Source organism: Rana temporaria, chromosome 1 (genome assembly GCF_905171775.1).
Source record: "Rana temporaria chromosome 1, aRanTem1.1, whole genome shotgun sequence".
NCBI lineage: Eukaryota > Metazoa > Chordata > Amphibia > Anura > Ranidae > Rana > Rana temporaria.
This window is the reverse complement of record NC_053489.1, coordinates 58,180,504-58,198,721: the sequence shown is the minus strand read 5'-3', so window position 1 is coordinate 58,198,721 and position 18,218 is coordinate 58,180,504. Positions and strand designations below refer to the sequence as shown.

The 18,218-nt window shown below is 45.1% G+C and overlaps 1 protein-coding gene across 1 annotated transcript in view; it reads right to left on the bottom strand.

Annotated features, from left to right (window-relative positions):
• The window catches only part of SPEF2 (sperm flagellar 2), a 228,979-nt gene that overhangs the window by 150,097 nt on the left and 60,664 nt on the right, over positions 1-18,218 (bottom strand). The window contains exon 10 of the mRNA XM_040338283.1: positions 12,880-13,048. Coding sequence (XP_040194217.1) covers positions 12,880-13,048 — 169 coding nt within the window. The remainder of the gene's footprint in view (positions 1-12,879; positions 13,049-18,218) is intronic.

Sequence of the window (18,218 nt, the reverse complement as noted above, 5' to 3'; positions counted from 1 at the left end):
CGTGAATGGCGCTGGACGCCATTTACGTTAACATCTAAGCAAATGACGTCGGAGCGACGTCAGTTAGCGCAATGCACGTCGGGTAAGTTACCCGACGGAGCATGCGCAGTACGTCCGGCGCGGGAGCGCGCCTAATTTAAATGGGAATCGCCCATTTGTATTAGGAACGCCTTGCGCCGGACGGTGTTAAGTTACACCGCCGCAAATTTCCAGGTAAGTGCTTTGTGGATCGGCACCTAACTTGGGAGATTTGCGGCAGTGTAACTTAACTCTGAAAAGTTAAGTTGCGCTCGGCAGCTGTGGATCTGGCCCTAAGTACTTACAGTTTTGGTGTCTTGCGCGGCGTCCATCGGCGGCCTCGTCGGGTCCGGCGTCCGTCTGCGGCTTCGGTGGTGTCCTCCCAGCTTCTCCCGTGCTGTCTCCCCGTCGAATCGCCGCTTCCCGCACTCAGTTTGAATGCCTACGCCGACATATACCGAGTGCAGTACACTCGGCTACATTCGGCCAGGCTCGGCTTCGCTCGTGCTTATGCTCTGTGATGTTTATGCGTGAGCATGAGCGAAGCTGAGCATGGCCGAATGTAGCCGAGTGAACTGCACTCGGTATATGTGTGCGCAGGCATTCAAACTGAGCGCGGGAAGCGGGTATTGGCGTATATCGCGCACCCAAGATTTTCCCCTTATTTGAAGGGGAAAAAAGTGCACGGTATACGCCGATAAATACGGTAAGTTATATTATTATCCTTACTTACTCATGTAATGAGCTAAACAAATGTTCTATAAAACTCAGTTTTGTAAAAAATTTGGAAATTGTTCTTGTGTTCATTGAATAAAATCTTAAAGGGGTGTACTCATTTATGCTGAGCACTGCATTTAGCCCCGAGTTAATCTTTAAATTCACTGGTATTTTAATGGGAACGTGGGAGTGGTTGAGGTTGTTTAAAGTCAGACATAAAGGGGATTTCCAAGAAAAAAGGTTTAAGTCTATAGAAAGATTAGCTGCTCATCATCAAACTATTTAAGAAGAAACGAAACGAAACCCGTATTCACCATTCTCAATATGCCCTAAAGCTCTACTACATTCAAAACTGTTTCTAATTTTAGAAAGAATATGAAATTCTCTAGGAGAGATTTCTCCAACTTCACCCTGTTATATCAGCTAGGAGTGTGTTTACAATTGTTTGGCCGACTGTCAGCTTTCTGCTAGAAGTAACAGTTGCCCAATCACTTCCACACACATTTTTTATATTTATATTTGCAGACATATTGATGCATCAGCTTCTGAGGAAGTAGTTTTTGTATATATATATATATATATATATATATATATATATATATATATATATATATATATATATATATATAAATAAAACATAAATATATATATATATATACACCAAATACACCAAATAAACATAACCCCAACTTTATAAACTACTGTCTGTCTGAGGTTTGTGAAGGAATGTATACCGGAATGTATACCACATCGGCTGCACTACCACCACCTCACCATCCTGGCCCCTAGCCGCGATCCCACTAGCTCAAGGACGAACTGTTGGTAGCCCATTATTTACAGCTAGGGAGGGTACCCATACCAAGATAGGTCCAACCCGTCCCCACACCATAACCTGTTTACCTTCACCATTCCAACCTCCATGAACCCGAGACCCATGCCCCAACATACAACCCACTTACCAAACAACAGGGAGGGTGGGCGGGAAAATTCCCTGTCTATGTCCTCTCCTTTGCACTGCTGCCCGGGAATGAGCTGACCACTCCCTCTGCCCCGGGGTCAAAATTAACTCCCGCTCCTCCCATTCCCAATGACCAAAACTCCCCCCCTCTTTTACTCCCATATACTTCCTACGACCACTTCCTGGTGTTCTCCCCACAGCTTTCCCCAGTCATGCTGGCCCTACACCCAGGTTCCCTTTAGCTCCGGGCCTGTTCTTGTTATCTGTTGAGTAGTTGTAGTTATGGCAGCTTTCACACTATATATAATATTAGATTGTGGGCTTTTCTCACTATTTTGCATGGAGTGTGGGGGTTGTATGATATGAGAACATGTTTATGTTTAAAGTGCCTGTGAAAATCATACTGTTTCCTAACATGTACAACTTGAAGGCATCATCCAAGAATGTAATTTAAAGGATTGTTTTTTCCCCCATGTTGCCCTTCAAGCAATAAAAAGGACCCTCTTCCTGCTGTATAGTATTTTTCAAAATTTTTGCTTTCTTGATGTCCCCCATGGGTGAACAGCTCCCTTGCCTTTTTTGATAGTTAATTATTAGCCCTGAAAATGGCCAGAAATTATCATCAAGATTTTCCCCCACACCCTATAAATTCAATGGGGTTTGATGCTAAATTGGGGTTTCACAGACTTTAGCCATTCCACAAAGCCCCCCCATGAGCTGTATACTGGCAGATTCACTCGTGCCTATTTATACCAGAACAAGCATGGTTAAATGAGAAGAACATATACCCATTTAGAAAAATAAGAAAAGTAAAATGTTTTTGGTGACAGTCCCACACTACCTCCAGCCTAAGTAAGTTAATTTAGTGACTTCCTGCTAGAAGAGTACAGACCTACAATGTCAGGAAGTGGGCCTCATAGCACGATTGTTGTGGTAAATATTTTCCAAACCAGACAAAAAAGAAAAAAAAAAGTAAACTGAGGTACGAACGAAAGTCAAATTAAGAATACAAGCCTTTAGTATGTGTATAGATACTTCCTCTGTAATAGTCAGTGAACTACCCACCATCACCACAAAAGTCTGTAAGCCTCTATAGACTTCAGCATAAATCTAGGGTAGTGTTGTGCATTGCTAACACTAAAGCCTCGTACACACGACCGGTTTTAACGGCAAAAGCCAGCAAGAAAACTGCTTCTTGCTGAGATTCCCGTTCGTGTGTATGAGGCATTCAGGTTTCCCGTCTGGAAATCTGGCCAGAATCTCGACAAGAAAAAAAGAGAACCTGCTCTCTTTTTTTCTCGTCGAAATTCTTGTCAGCCTGTTTCCCGACGAGAAACCCAAAAGTGTGTATACTTCCCTGTCGCCGTGGAAACCCGCGTATGCTCGAAATTACTTTGACGCATGCACGGTAGCTTCCACGGCATAGGAAGGGTGAAGCAAGATGGCGGCGACGGCATCAAATGTGACGAGTGCATGCTCGTCGTACGCGATGATGTCACGCGTTCTTTACTTTCAAGAGAACCGCGGTTCTTTTGAAACGAAAGTCTGTACACTCGGGTGGCAAGAGATTCTTGCCAAGAATCTAGTCAGGGAAAACAACAGGTTTTTCCTGGCGAGATTCTCGGTCGTGTGTACAAGGCCTAAGAGAATGCTACCTAAAACCTGAGCAGAGGGAGTTATTTGAGGAGAATGATTCAGCAACAGCATCTCTCCACCTGGCCTAAAAAAATGTCCTATGGTAATGTAACACTACCCCCCCAAAAGAGGTGCTGGTTCAATTTTGGGTTTGCACTTTACCTTTATAACTTCGTTGTCAGGGTGGGAAAGTCCATAAAAAATGCAATGTCCAGACAGATGTAAAACCTTCAACAGTCAGGCCCCGTACACACGTCCGAGGAACTCGATGTGCCAAACACGTCGAGTTCTGTGTTGAGGATCTCGGCGGGCCAACTTTCCTCATTGAACAATGAGGAAATAGAGAACATGTTCTCTATTTGGCCCGACGAGTTCCTCGTCGGCTTCCTCGGTGAAAAGTGTACACACGACCGAGTTTCTCGGCAGAATCCAGCTCCGATCGAGTTTCTGGCTGAATTCTGCCGAGAAACTCGGTCGTGTGTACGGGGCCTCAGGCTTTATTTTTACTGCAGGATAACATGAACTAGAGAAAGTAGAAGGGAGGAGAAGAGCAGGGGAAGGTTCAGAATGCTCAAAATTACTCAATCAGTCTCCACTCTCAGCTACTGAGTGGGAATTGCCCACCCGTATAGTCCCCTACCACATGGCCCAGCAGCCGGGATGGTGTACAAACTAATGTCCAGACGGTCTCTGCCACAGACCTCTTGGAATGAACTTGGTCTCTGCCACAGACCTTTGAATGTACTTGGTCTCTGCCAAAGACCTTTAAATGTTCATGGACGCGTCCAGGAATCCTCTGCCACAGGATTTCAAAGTCCCGAACCTTCAGCCGTGCAGTAGAAGAGCCTTTAAGCCGATACCGGCAGACTGCAGGGCTTTCAATATCGTGGATTCCTCCTTAATTCGGTCACCAGGCCTCATCCGAGACACCAGCACTTTGCTGGTCTCCTCCAGGGCAGGTCCTCCCCTGGTTTTCTTCATTAAGACAGCTTCCTCCCTTGTGGACAGACAGCTTGGGATCCCCTTTTAGGTTTGCAGGCCCCAGCCAGCATAGCTGGGCCTACTAAACAGCAAAGCGACTCCGGGCCAATGTGGCCCCGAAGTCGGGCTCACACACCTCGCACCAGGAGGGCCACGAGGCAAAAAACCCAGACAAACGGCATCTGCCCCCCAAGTATCCCTCCCCAGCATGCACAGCGGGGTCACCACACCCTCTCTACCGCTGCCGAGAAAGGACACCCAATACACCATGGTACACCTGTGCTCCAAAATAAGGCCGGGATGGCAACACCACCTGCAGGTGGCTATGGTACTACCAAGTAGTACCATAGCCAGAACAGAGGCAAATTTGTGTTAATCAAATAGGTCTGGGCCCAAGTATTGGCCCAGACTTCCCTTAAATTTGAAATAGCGCCCCCTAGATTTGGGGTGGGCGCTACAGTAACAATGTCGCCGAAGAGCAAGTAGGTCATAATTCTTGTGTTAGTCTTAAAATCCATCCCTGCATTACTGTGAAGCCTCTTGGATCCTAGGCCTAGGCTGTTCACTGAGGCCCTTAACTTTTGCCCAAGTCAATATTTACCACTGCCCCCTCCCTGAGCCAAATTTCACCCCGACGCTTCAACAGGCAAATGCCAAAATCTCTACTGACCACTAGGAGACTGGCTTTTGAGAGTTGAATAATGACCCTTTTACACTGGCACTATCAGGCAGCAAAATCAGGTGGAAAATAATAAGCTGAGCTAAAATAAGTGATGAGGTCAAAATAAAGTGACAGTTAAAAATTAACGGTGCATCAGACACAGGAAAGATTGTGAATTCTCTATGTAACCCGATGTTACATCAATATTGAAAGTCAAGAAATAAATATATATATAATATTTACCTTTCCCACAGTAAAGGCAGCCACTGGTTCCCTCTAGTCTAGTCATATGGTGAACCTAGGCATTTGGTTATACGATCTCTGCTCATGTGGTATTAGGCATTCTTTTAGTTGGTCCCTCCATTTAACAGAGACCATGTGACCAAATGGTAAGATATTGTATTATCCTTTTTTTTTTTTTAACATAGGTTATTACGGTAATGTGTACAGACCCACTTTGGGTAGGTATCCTTCACAATGCACAATCTAAAGGGGGCCCAGAACAATGTATGCACCCAGAATTTAAAAGACAAGCAGTAAATGTACGCGTCGGCAGAGCTGCCCATTGATTTCAATGGCAGGGGCGGTTTAGGATTTTTTTTCGGTCCTGCAAGCGTACCACCCCAATGTGCAAGCACTCTAGCTTTAACACTGGGGAGGCTTGAGAGGCGCTTTTCATGTGTTTTAAAGCCGCTATTTCTAGAGCTAAAACGCCTGAAGTTTGTAATGCATAGAGAAACAGCTCATTGTACTTTCAAAGCCAATAGAATGGCATGACAGTATAGACTAAGCTGGCCATGTATGGATCAAAATTGCTGCTGAATTCCTGCTGAACCGGTTGAATTTGGATCCATGTATGAGCAGGGTAGTTTTACAGAAGTTGATCTACCGATCAGATTTTTGCCGCTTAATCAGCGCTGCAGGCTATAGCTGGAACCACTGATCAGTGTATTCCGATGATGGAGAAGTCTTCCAGCTGTCAGAATACAATAGCTGAGCGGGGAGGATTATCCCATCCACCCCTCTAATTGAATGGAAAAAAAAATACCCATCTATTGGCTGCTTAAGGCTGTCCATAGATTACTCATTTATTTTAAATCAGCCAGTGGATTCCCCCCACTCACACAAGTGAAGTGGATGGAGGAATCCTCCCTGCTGTGCCATTAAATTCTGACAGCAGGACTTCTCCATTGTTGGAATATACTGATCAATGCTGTAGCTGCTGATCAAGAAATGTTTTCGGTCAACAGAAGTCGATTATTAGATTGACGGGAGCCGTTGGCTCCCGCTGCTTTCAATAAAAAGCTGTGACACGGAAAGGGGGGGGTGGGGCAGGGCTGCGTCCCACTGTCTGTGTCAATGGACGCAGCAGCGGGACTAGGAAGCAAGCCCACATGGGTGCCCCCATAGAAAGCGGCTTTCCGTGGGGACACTCAATGAAGAGGAGCCTGAGCTCAAGGGCCGCTTCATGCAAAAAACATTGCACAGGGCAGGTAAGTATAGACTATGCCAGATTCTCAGAAGAGTTACGCCGGAGTATCTACTGATACACCGGCGTAATTCGAATTTCCCGCCGGCGTATCATTGTTTTGTATTCACAAAACAAGATACGACGGATTTAGGCTAGGATCCGACTGGTGTAAATCACTTACACCGTCGGATCCTAAATGCAATACAACGCTGACCGCTAGGTGGCGTTTACGTTCAGGTCTCATTTGTTTATGCAAATGAGCCTGATAAGCCGATTCCCGAACAAATTCGCGTCGCGTAGCCGTCGCTTACGTCGTTTGCGTAAGCGTAAGGTTACCCCTGCTATATGAGGGGTAACCTTACGCCAGTCCGCCGTATGCCATGTTAAGTATGGCGTCGGGTCCGCGTCGTCTTTTCCCGTTGGGTACGTCGTTTTCCTAAGTCGTTCTTGAATACGACTTTACGTCAATGACGCACACGTCGGCGTCATTGACGTTTTCCGTCGAGAACTGGAGCATGCGCACTGGGCTATTTTAAGCCCGGCGCATGCGCAGTTCGATCGGCATGGGGGCGCGCTTAATTTAAATACAAGCCGCCCCCTTGGAATTACGCGGGGATACGCCGGGCCAATTACACTACGCCGCCGCAAATTACGGAGCAAGTGTTTGGGGAATACAGCACTTGCTCCTGTAAGTTGGGGCGGCGTAGTGTAAATAGCTTACGCGACGCCGCCGCAGGATCTACCAGAATCTGGCCCTATGTTTGTTGTGTGTTGTTTTTTTTTTGTTTTTTTTTTAAGGTTTACAAGATATTGTACTATGGTGCCATGTATTTTATATGTCGTATGTATTACTTAACCAAGCTTCTTTACTAACAGACAGACATGCAGATCTGTTAGGTGTCCCAGTCTAACCTCGGTCATGCTTGTTGCTTTTCCTGTGTTTGGTGTCTTTATGTACAACATCAAAGATTACAATCAAGCTAAATTTATGAAAAAGCAGTCATATGGGTATAATCCTGCAAGCAAGTTTCCTGCTTCTTCTCACAACACACCCAAATCAACATGGTCCAAGAAAAGAAAAGACAGAGTCAATTAGTAATTCCACCATTACAATGATGGAAGAACAAATACCCTTTAGGCTGGGTTCACATACTGTATGTTGGGGTTTGAAAGCCTGCATCTGTGATGAGGTGAGGGTGAGCAGTACCAGCTGGGAGTGTCTTAGCAATGACCTAGCACAGTGATTCTCAACCTGGGTGTCGGGACCCCCTCGGGGGTCAAATGACGATTTGCCAGGGGTCACGGAATCCTGGGCTGTTCCTGAAGCCTGCAGCACTCGCAGCCTTTTCTCAGCCGCCCAGCAGGGCAGTCCCTGGAGCCTATGGCCGCCCATTCAGTTTACAGCATGGCTGTGGGGCAGACACTAGAGGTCAGCTGACTGGTGAGGAATGTGAAGTGGGAGGGGCTGGAGGAGACCCTATCTCCTGATTTTGGCATAGGTGTCACTGTGGCGAGACACCACAGAGCTGGAGACACAGTGAGTAACACAACCTGCGATTAAAGTTGACATTTAAATTCCCCACTACAGTTCTCAGATCAGCAGATGATCTTGATCAAGAGCACCTAAGCTGGCTGATCAGAACTCCCCCCAGCACTGCCACTGATCCCAACTCTTTCTCTCCCCCCAAGGAGTAAGAGAAGGAATAAAAATAGAGAATACATGGAAGGGAGAGGAAAAGAGGAGGAGGAACAAAGAAAACAAGGAAGAGAAAAATAAGAGAAAGAACGGGGGGGGGGGGACAAGAAATTAAGATAGAGAGATAAAAGGGAAATAAGGAGAACATAGTGGTACATCCTAAAATGTACCAGAAGGGTTTTAATACTGTACGAGTGGAAGGGAGTCCTAAATGTCCGTGGGTTAAGGGCGCAAAAATCACTTGTCTTGCCTTGGGTGCCGACAACCAATGCTACGAAAATTCTACTGTTAGGGGTCCCCACAACTTGGGACATTTTATCAAAGGGTTACGACACTAGAAAGGTTGAGAAGCACTGACCTAGCAATAAGGTGAGGAGTAATGATGCCACCTCCAGCCAAAAATGGAACTTCCGCTTTAAGTGACCCCGACATGCCACATTTGGCTTGTAATTTTTTTTTTGGGGGGGGAGCGATTACTTACTTTTTAGAGGCATCCAGCTCCCACTTCCTAGGAGGTCCCCGGCACCAGAAGGAGGTTCACCTCTCCCCCCTCCCTCCCTGCAATCCTCTGGAACACGTCACAGGTCCCAGAAGCGGCTTGCACATTCGCAATGTGTGTCTGGCTGTGAAGCCCCAGCCGGGCTCACACAGTAAGAATACCGGATCAGTGGAGAGGAGCGTACTTCGTATGCCCGCATTGCTGGACCATAGGACAGATGAGTGTCTGATTATTAAAAGTCAGCAGCTACATTTTTTGTAGCTGCTGACTTTTCATTTATATTTTTTTCGGCGGAACTCTGCTTTAATAAAAAGATATAGCATGCATACAATTTACATTTTTTTCAATGATCTGCTTGTACAGCAAATAAGCATTAATACAGTGTATGAGAAATGCTCATGTCTGTGCTGAAAGTGAAGTACGGGATTTAAACAAAACACACATACTCAGCTAGGTGGATTCAGCATTGATCTGATGCTGCATCTGTCCCCTGCCTCCTCCAAGACCGAGAACTGTGTGATTAAAGACAGCCGATTGGTCAGTTCTCAGTCTTCAGTGACCAAAAAGCCGGTAACTGTCTCTCTGCTCTGCGACTCCAGTAATCGCTGGAGTACTGGGCTGTGGAGGGGGTGAGAGCGGCTGGCTCAGCCTTTCAGCAGCACGCCAAGGAGCTGATCCAGCTGCCGGTCAGGCATATGGCTGGACCCTGACATTGAAGTTGGGATTCCTCCAGAGTCTGAACTGTCTGAGTGACCTCAGCCAACAGCAGACTTTAGCCTGCTGTCGGCTGAATCTAGGTCACAGGAGTACAGAATGAAGTGCACTCCTCTGACCCACAGGAGAAGTAGGGCCAAAAGAGCTCTGGCCTTACTTCTCCTTTAAAAGTCAACTCCAGGCCCAAAAATGTAATTCAAATACATTCCTTAATGGCCACAAATGATATAAATCCACTTTCTGTGCCCCATATGTTTTTGCATATCCAGATGTTACATCCTGTAAAAGGTAGTTGTGATATCATTACCATGCTGCACATAGCCTTTGCAGAGAGCAGATCTGTGGGTGGAATATAGCAGGTTCGCTCACTACCGGCAGTGTGCAGAAAACTACGAAGGGGCAGAGATACAAGACCAGTCACCCTGCACAATGCGAGAGATCCGCAGTGACCTACCGGTACAGAGGCAAAGCACCAGAGTTGTTTCAGGATGGATTACTGCAGAGATATGAAAGAATTACCCAGGATTCATGTTTACTGTCTCTTTAAATAGTTTGTTGGAACCAAGCTGGTCCCTACAAACTATTTCCTTCAATAAGTTCCCTTCTCATGCCCCGAACAATGCAGAGTCGGTCTGAGCAGTATTCAGCATCCATTCATAGGCAGCTTTGTATTCTGTGAATGAATACAAAGCTTCCCCTGATTGGCTGAGGCAGAGTGGTGGGCAGAATACGAAGCTGCCTCTGAATGACTGAGCATCACTTAGACCGACTGCATGTTTCCAGATGTGAGATAGGAAGTCTCTGTCCTACAGCCAGAACCCAGCACTGTGTACTGTATGTTGGTGAAACTACATACAGTACATGCAGTGCATAGATGCATTGCAGCACTTAGTGAAGAAAATAGACCAGCTTGGTCCAAACAAAACTATATAAAAAAAAAACTGTAAAACTATGTAAAGTGACATATACACTGTTCCCGTACCATCTATGGGGCTTAAATTATTTTATATGATTTGTTTGCATCTGTCATCTGTTTGATGAAGTTCTGATACTCTTTTCTTTCCCATGCAGAATCCCTTTGCCTGTTGTCAAAGGAAATAGGTCCTGAAGAAGCGATAGCGAAACGTTGACCTTATTTGACTCAGCAGTAATAGGCAATATATACAGGGACGCCTTTAATGTTGATTGGACCCTGGGCAAACATTTTCTTAGGGCCCACCCATGCAATTTTGCTCTCCATGTGCTATGAGACATACAATAAATATCAGCTAGACTTAAAATCAGTTTACTGTATCAGATCAGACAGTGATTGCGATTGGTTGCCAGAGGTTACAGCATATCATTACCACTTACTGACTGGTTGCTAGAGGTTACAGCACACATTACGGCTCACTGATTAGTTGCTAGAGGTTACAGCACATGATTTCTTCTTGTTGATTGGTTGCTAGAGATTACTGTACAGTAATACTGCTCACTGATTGGTTGCTATAGGTTACAGCTAGGGTTGTCCCGATACCACTTTTTTAGGACCGAGTACAGGTACCGATACTTTTTTTCATGTACCAATACCGATTACCGATACTTTTTTTGAAATGTGTCCATGTGTCCCCAAATGCAGCCATGTGTCCCCAAATGCAGGCATGTCCCCAAATGCAGGCTTGTCCCCAAAGAGAAAGCCAAGCCCGAATACCCCCCCCACCACCGCCGCCGCCTAGTTGATCAGCGCAGGGAACGTTACAGCTTTAATTTGAATAGCTGTGTGTTCCCCCGCCACGCCTCGTCATATATAGCCCCTCCCCCCTTGTCCAGGCACTTTGATAGACAGATCGCCCATCCAATCCTGGGATGGGTGATCTGTCTATCAAAGTGCCCGGACAAGGGGGAGGGGCTATATATAACAAGGTGCGGCGGGGAACACACAGCTATTCAAATGAAAGCTGTAATGTTCCCAGCGCTGATCAACTAGACGGCGGCAGGGGGGGGGTCTTGGTTTTCTCTTTGGGGACTCTCCGCCCCCTCTGCACCCGCTCGCTGCCCCCTCTCCGCCCCCTCTCCACCCGCTCTGTAAAAAAAAAAAAAAGTATCGGTGAAGCATCGGGAGCCTTTGCGCGAGTACAAGCACTCGCGCAAATGCTCAGTATCCGTCCCGATACTAGTATCGGTATCGGGACAACCCTAGTTAAAGCACATCATCTCTTCACTGCAGAGGGGCATGATATACATATGAATGCTGCTTTTATTTACATATGAATGCCACCGTTATTTACATATGAATGCTCCAGTTATTTACATATGAATGATGGTTATTTCATATGTAAAGAACACAGGGTCTGCAGGTGAGTCATCTGTACACAATAGGGCAGAGCTGGGCAGCATTAGTAGCAGCATTTTACACTGAGATATCAGGACACAGCACAGGACTAATACTTCAAGGGACAAGGGAATTTAAACTGGGATAGTTGGCAAGTATGAGGCAGCTGCTTTGGGCCCCACAACAATGACATGGCCCAGGGCAGCTGCCCCTTTTGCCCTGCCTTAAAGACGGCCCTGAATATTTTCCTACCATATATATATTTATAGGTGGTTATACAAATGAGAGCTTGATTTTTCTCTCGTTTTTTTCTATATATTTTTATTCATTTTGTAACATTAAATAAATCTATTTATTTCTCTAAAACTATATAGTGTTCTTTTCTGGTACCGGTAAAGTACGCTCAAATGTCCAAAAACTATTTTCTAACAGTTTTTATTGGATGTGGTACCCCCTTAGCTATCTTTCTTTAAAGCGGAGCTCCGCCATTAAAAAAATATTAAAAGCCAGCAGCTACAAATACTGCAGCTGCTGACTTTTAATATACGGACACTTAACTGTCTTGGAGTCCAGCGACGTCTGAAGCAGAAGACGAGCAATCGCTCGTCTATCTGCTGCCCCCACCACCATCCTCGGTGAGGGAATCAGGAAGTGAAGCGTTCCGGCTTCACTGCCCGATTCCCTACAACGCATGCGCGAGTCACGCAGCGCCATCCTCACTGGTCCCCGCTGTGTTCTGGGAGCCGAGTGTTTCCCAGAACACAACGGGCAGGGGCAGGAAGTGACACACTACCTGCAGAATCCCCGCAGAGAGGACTCCCGGAAGTGGGTGCAAATACCTGTCTTAGACAGGTATCTGCACCCCCTCCCCCCTGAATGGTGTCAAATGTGACACTGGAGGGGGGGAGGTTACGATGAGCAGAAGTTCGACTTTAGGGTGGAGCTCGGCTTTAAACATATTTAAAGTGACAGTAAACATGAAGATCAGCTTTAAAAGACATCATCACAATAATAATTGGAATATCTGACCAGTTTTAGTTACTGTTTGACTACATTGTAGAAGGGATCAGACCAACTACAAGGGTCAAGGTCTCTCAATTAAAAAAACTTATGTAAAATCATTATTAATCACAACAATTATAAATCCACCCAATAAGAATGCCATTTTGTAAATAGAGCAAGTGAATTATTTCAGTGCTTAGGAACTGTCATTGGTACCTTGTACTCTTCAAAGTCCTTGTCATTGAGTAGATTGTCTTTCTCCATCTCCACAAGTTGTTCAGGAGTTGGTTCAGAAGGTAAAGGATCTATGGAAGCTTCTTCATACAGGGGGAGTCCAGAGATAAAGATCTCTTTCCACTCTCGCATGACTTTGTTGGGTATGACCCTGAAGAAGACCAGTCTATTAGAGTATGTACACACCAAGCAGGTACTGAACATTTCCTACACTAGAGCCGCTGACTATCTGAACTGCAACATAATAATGGAATTGCAAATGCTCCTCAAACCACAGATAAAGCTGTTTAAATATACCTAGAATTTGATTTGCAGAAAGTACAATAGATAATACAGTAGGTCAGTGGATGGCTGTTCCTATAGTCCCACACCTATGCATGCCTTCTGCAAGCACTATCAAACTACTTTGGAACCCAATTGTACTCTAAAGCCTCATACACATGATCGGATTTCCATGGGACAAATCCATGGATTTTTGTCCGAAGGGCGTTGGCCATGAACTTGTTCTGCATACAGAAGGCAGAACTTTTTCAGCCAACATTCACAAAACTACATGGTTTTTTTGCTCTTTAGCGCCACCCTTTGGGAAACTTCTGCTAATGCTGTGTTCTGGTTTGAATTGGTTCAGAGCATGCGTGTTTGTACTTTGGATTTTAGTCCGAGGGACTTGTGTACACACGATCGGATAATACGACAGAACATATTTGTTGTCGGACAATTTGAGAGCATGCACAGCCAACATTTGTTGTCGGACAATTTTTAAAGAGCATGTTATCCAACATTTGTTGTCGGAAAGTCTGACAACAATTGTCCGATGAAGCATAAAGACAGTCAGATTGTCCAACAAAACCCATCCACCACACAATTGTTGTCGGAATATCCGATCGTGTGTACGGGGCTTAACACAGACCAGTAAAATTTGTACCCCCCCCATCCCTACCCAAAGGCCACTTCTCTTTTGCTATGTTACAAGCCTGTGCAGTCATGTTAGAATGAGGTGCTTGCTACAAGAGATTATACCCTATTTTTCTGTGTATAAGACACAATTTTTTCCTATAAAAATAGACTGAAAATTGAGCGGCGTCTTATACACGGTCAGTCAGTCTGGGAGACAGCCGTGCTGGTGCGTCGCTGCCTATAGCTTGTCAGATGGCTTCCTCCAATCATGAGCCATATGTTGCCGGAGGTGGAGAGTGTGCAGATGCAACAGGGACCGGAGTGTTCTGAGTCCAAGATGTCACAAAATAATAAAAGCAAGCGATTGCAAAATTCAAACCAAATGTAGCCAGCTATGCAAAAGAGCAGAGAAACCGTTTGGACCTCCCTCCACTGAGTGTATAATCAGACAGTGGAGAAAACAGAAGAACAACCCCTGCATAATATACTGGTATGTAAACGTTACCTGCGGTAATTACTAAATAAAAAGGTGTTCTGTTTTACCTATGTTTAACATATTGATTTCTTAATTTTGGGTTGGAAAAGTGGGTGGCGACCTGTACGCGGAAAAATACGGTATCTGTGCTCACTGCGCTAATGAAAAACACCTGTTTGTGCTGCCACTTAATATTCAATAAACATGCAAATGAGGTGAAACAAATGTCAATGTAAAAAAAGAGACAAATAACTTAACAGTAGCGCACTAATTAATCTACAAATCTCCTAAATATTAGCATTGTGAAATGGTCAACATAAAACACCCATACATAATAAAAAGTGTCCATATGGCATATCGAAAATAAATATATATATATATATATATATATATATATATATATATATATATATATATAAAGTATCTCACAAAAGTGAGTACACCCCTCACTTTTTGTAAATATTTTATTGTATCTTTTCATGTGACAACACTGAAGAAATTACACTTTGCTACAATGTAAAGTAGTGAGTGTACAGCTTGTATAACAGTGTAAATTTGCTGGCCCCTCAAAATAACTCAACACACAGCCATTAATGTCTAAACCACTGGCAACAAAAGTGAGTACATCCCTAAGTGAAAATGTCCAAATTGGGCCCAAAGTGTCAACATTTTGTGTAGCCACCATGATTTTCCAGCACTGTCTTAACCTTCTTGGGTTAAACTTTACTGAGCCTTTACAAAACCAAAAGTCAGCAGCTAGAAGTATTCTAGCTGCTGATTAAAAAATAAACACAAGTCTGAACCAAAAAGATTGTCCCTGATTTTGAACAAAGTCCCTCTGTCCCTCTTCCCCCCTCATTTGTCCCTCATTTTTACCTGATCTATATATTTGTATATAAAATGCACTTTTTATCTGTCAAAAAGTGTTTCCCAGAGCTAAACCTTTCATCTGATTTCAAAATTGCTGCATTTGTAAACTTCAAAAGCCAATATAAAGTAATAGTAGTGGTACAAAAAGCACTTATGGGTTTAACTTAGGGTTGTCCCGATACCACTTTTTTAAGACCGAGTACAAGTACCGATAAAAAAAATTTAAGTACTCGCCGATACCGATTACCGATACTTTTCTTATGTCATGTGACAGTGGCACATGTGTCAGTAATTTATCTTTTTTTTTTTTTACTATTTTTTGTTATTTTTTTACAATACTTTCTTGGGGGGAGAGTGGATGGTGTCAGTGTGTTTTTTATTTTAATTTATATTATTTTTTACAATTATTTTTTTTTTTATTATTTATTGAAATTTTCTTTTTTTTAGCCCTGTTGAGGGCTTTGGTGGGATATTAGGTCTCCCCTTTGAGACAGAGAAAGGGACTAAGGACACAGATTCCCCAGTCCCTTTCTAAGCTACACTGAAAATGAATGGACAGGAGACAGCGACTCCTCTCCATTCATAAACTGAAGCATCGTGAACACAGTTTACGATGTTTCAGTTAAATGAATGGACAGAGTCAGTGATCACTGACTCTGTTCATTCAGAAAAGGTAGGAGCCGGGTTTAGCGGCTCCTACCGCCGCTCTCCATCCTGACAGAGGGGGCATAGAAGGATATGGAGGGGGACACAGAGCTCAAAGGGGGACAAGGAGGGTGACACAGAGCTCAAAGGGGGACATGGAAGGTGTCACAGAGCACAGAGGGGGAGAGCAGCAGCACGGAGAGGGGACAAGGACAGCAGGGGGAAAGAGCAGAAAAACGCAGAGGACAGCAGGAGCATGGAGGGGGGACACGGAGCGTGGTGGGAGAGTGCAGAAGAACAGAGGAGGACAGCAGCAGCACAGAGGGGGGACACGGAGCACGGAGGGGGAGAACAGAATAACGGAGGAGGACAGCAGCAGCACGGAGAGGGGGAAATAATAATGGAGGAGGACAGCAGCAGCACAGAGGGGGGACACAGAGCACGGAGGGGGAGAGCAGCACGGAGGGGGGAACTGGAGGAGGATACAGGGACAGTCAGGTATCGGGTGAAGCATCGGAGCATTTTCCCTGAGTACAAGTACTCTGGGAAATGCTTGGTATCGGTACCGATACCGATACTAGTATCGGTATCGGGACAACCCTAGTTTAACTAATAATTATTTTTTTATAATTTGACTTTAAAAGGGGTGTGGCAGAGGGTGTGTCCTATACCTACTTACTTTTTCGAATAGGTGTCCCTCATTCCCATCTCAAAATGTTGGGAAGTATGCTGTCCCTCAACCCAACCCAATTCTGCTCAATGTCATATCCATTCCTTGTTGAAGGTAAGCAGTTGAAGCATGAGTACATTTCATAGAAAAGCTATTTACGGTTTTAAAAAATTATTTCTATTACTTTTTGCACCACATTTCAGAATTTAAAGTGGTTCAAAAGGCAGAAGTTTTTTTTTTTTATGGTAATACATTTTCTGCATTAGGCCTCTTTCATACTGGGGCACAAGTGGCATCGGCGGTAAAGCGCTGCTATTTTAGCTGCGCTTTACCGTCATGTTTGCGCAGTTATTCGGCCCCGCTAGCGGCCGAAAAAGCGCACCGCTACAGTGTGAAAGCCCCAAAGGCTTTCACACTGGATTCAAAGGAGCGGCTCTTTTCTTTTTTTTTTTTAGCATTATAGCGCCTGCAAAGCGCCTCAGTGTGAAAGGGGTCTAAGGGTAAAAAAAACTTCTCCAACCAGCTTTTCCCCAAAGCCTCCCCTAAATACATACCTGAGCCTGATTTTGATCCACTGATGTGCACAAGAGCAGAGCTCTTTCTCCTCATTGGCTCAGACATAGAAGTAGAAGCCATTGGCTCCTGCTGCTGTCAATCACAGCCAGCGAGGGGGAAGCAGGCAGCAGGGCCGAGCCATGCTTTGTGTCACTTGGACAAACAGAAATGGCTTGAGAGAGAGCATGTACAAGTGCCCCATAGGGCTTACTATAGGGGCACTCAGTCAGTAGGGGAGAAGCCAGGAGTGCCGACGGGGGACCTGAGAAGTGAAGGATCAGAGATGCTCTGTGCAAAACCATTGCACAGAGCAGGTAAGCAGAGTTGCCAACCTCCAGCAACTTTTTTACTGACAAAACATGAAAAATTTACTGGCGGAGCCCTTTTTTTTTTTTTTTTTTCAAAATTTTTTATTTATGAACAAACAGAGGAGCCGGTCCGTTCCGGACCACAACATATACATACGGTCCAGCAGTGTCCACAAAATCAAAATACAAAATACAAACAAGGGGAAGACCGCATAAGATACAACATCACAGGTGTAGCATTTGGCTGGCCTCACTTGCGGGTCTCTGTAGGATCCCCGCCTTCCAGAGATGGCAGTGAGGTTCCCAAACTGAGAGCCCCTACAACTCCCCTGCGTATCACTCGGGGTAGTTTTGACATGCTAATTCTGGCTCTCTAAGTTAGCGGGCGTAGCCGCCCAGAAATGTATGTGGAACTTAAAAACCGGGGTCCGGGGGGTCCAGCTCCCTCTTCCATTTTCTGTATTTTCCTCAAGGAAGTGAAATGTAAGGGTAGCAGGGGTACCCAGGGAAAGAAAGAAAGATAGGTGAAGGGAAAGAAAAGAGGGGGGGGGCTGCGCAAGCATGGGCATCCCAAAGCGCCCCCTAGGGGCGTAATTTACACAAAGAGTTTTGCAGGGTCGGCAGATTAATTCCTGTTACTTTGCTGCTAAACCAGAGTCAGTCCGCCTCTCTAAGGGACTGTCCCTCTTCCGAGTATTTAAACACATTCCAGATCTGCCATGTTTTGGTGTATGTTTCCTGTCGTTGCTGCCCAGAGAGGATCAGGTCCTCCATGTAGCTGATCTCGTCCACCTTTTTGAGCCAGAGAGCTGTTGTCGGCGGATGGGGGGATTTCCAGCGGAGGGGCACGCATCTTCTTGCTGCGTCCAGGAGGTGTCTGATAATTGATTTCTTGTAAGCT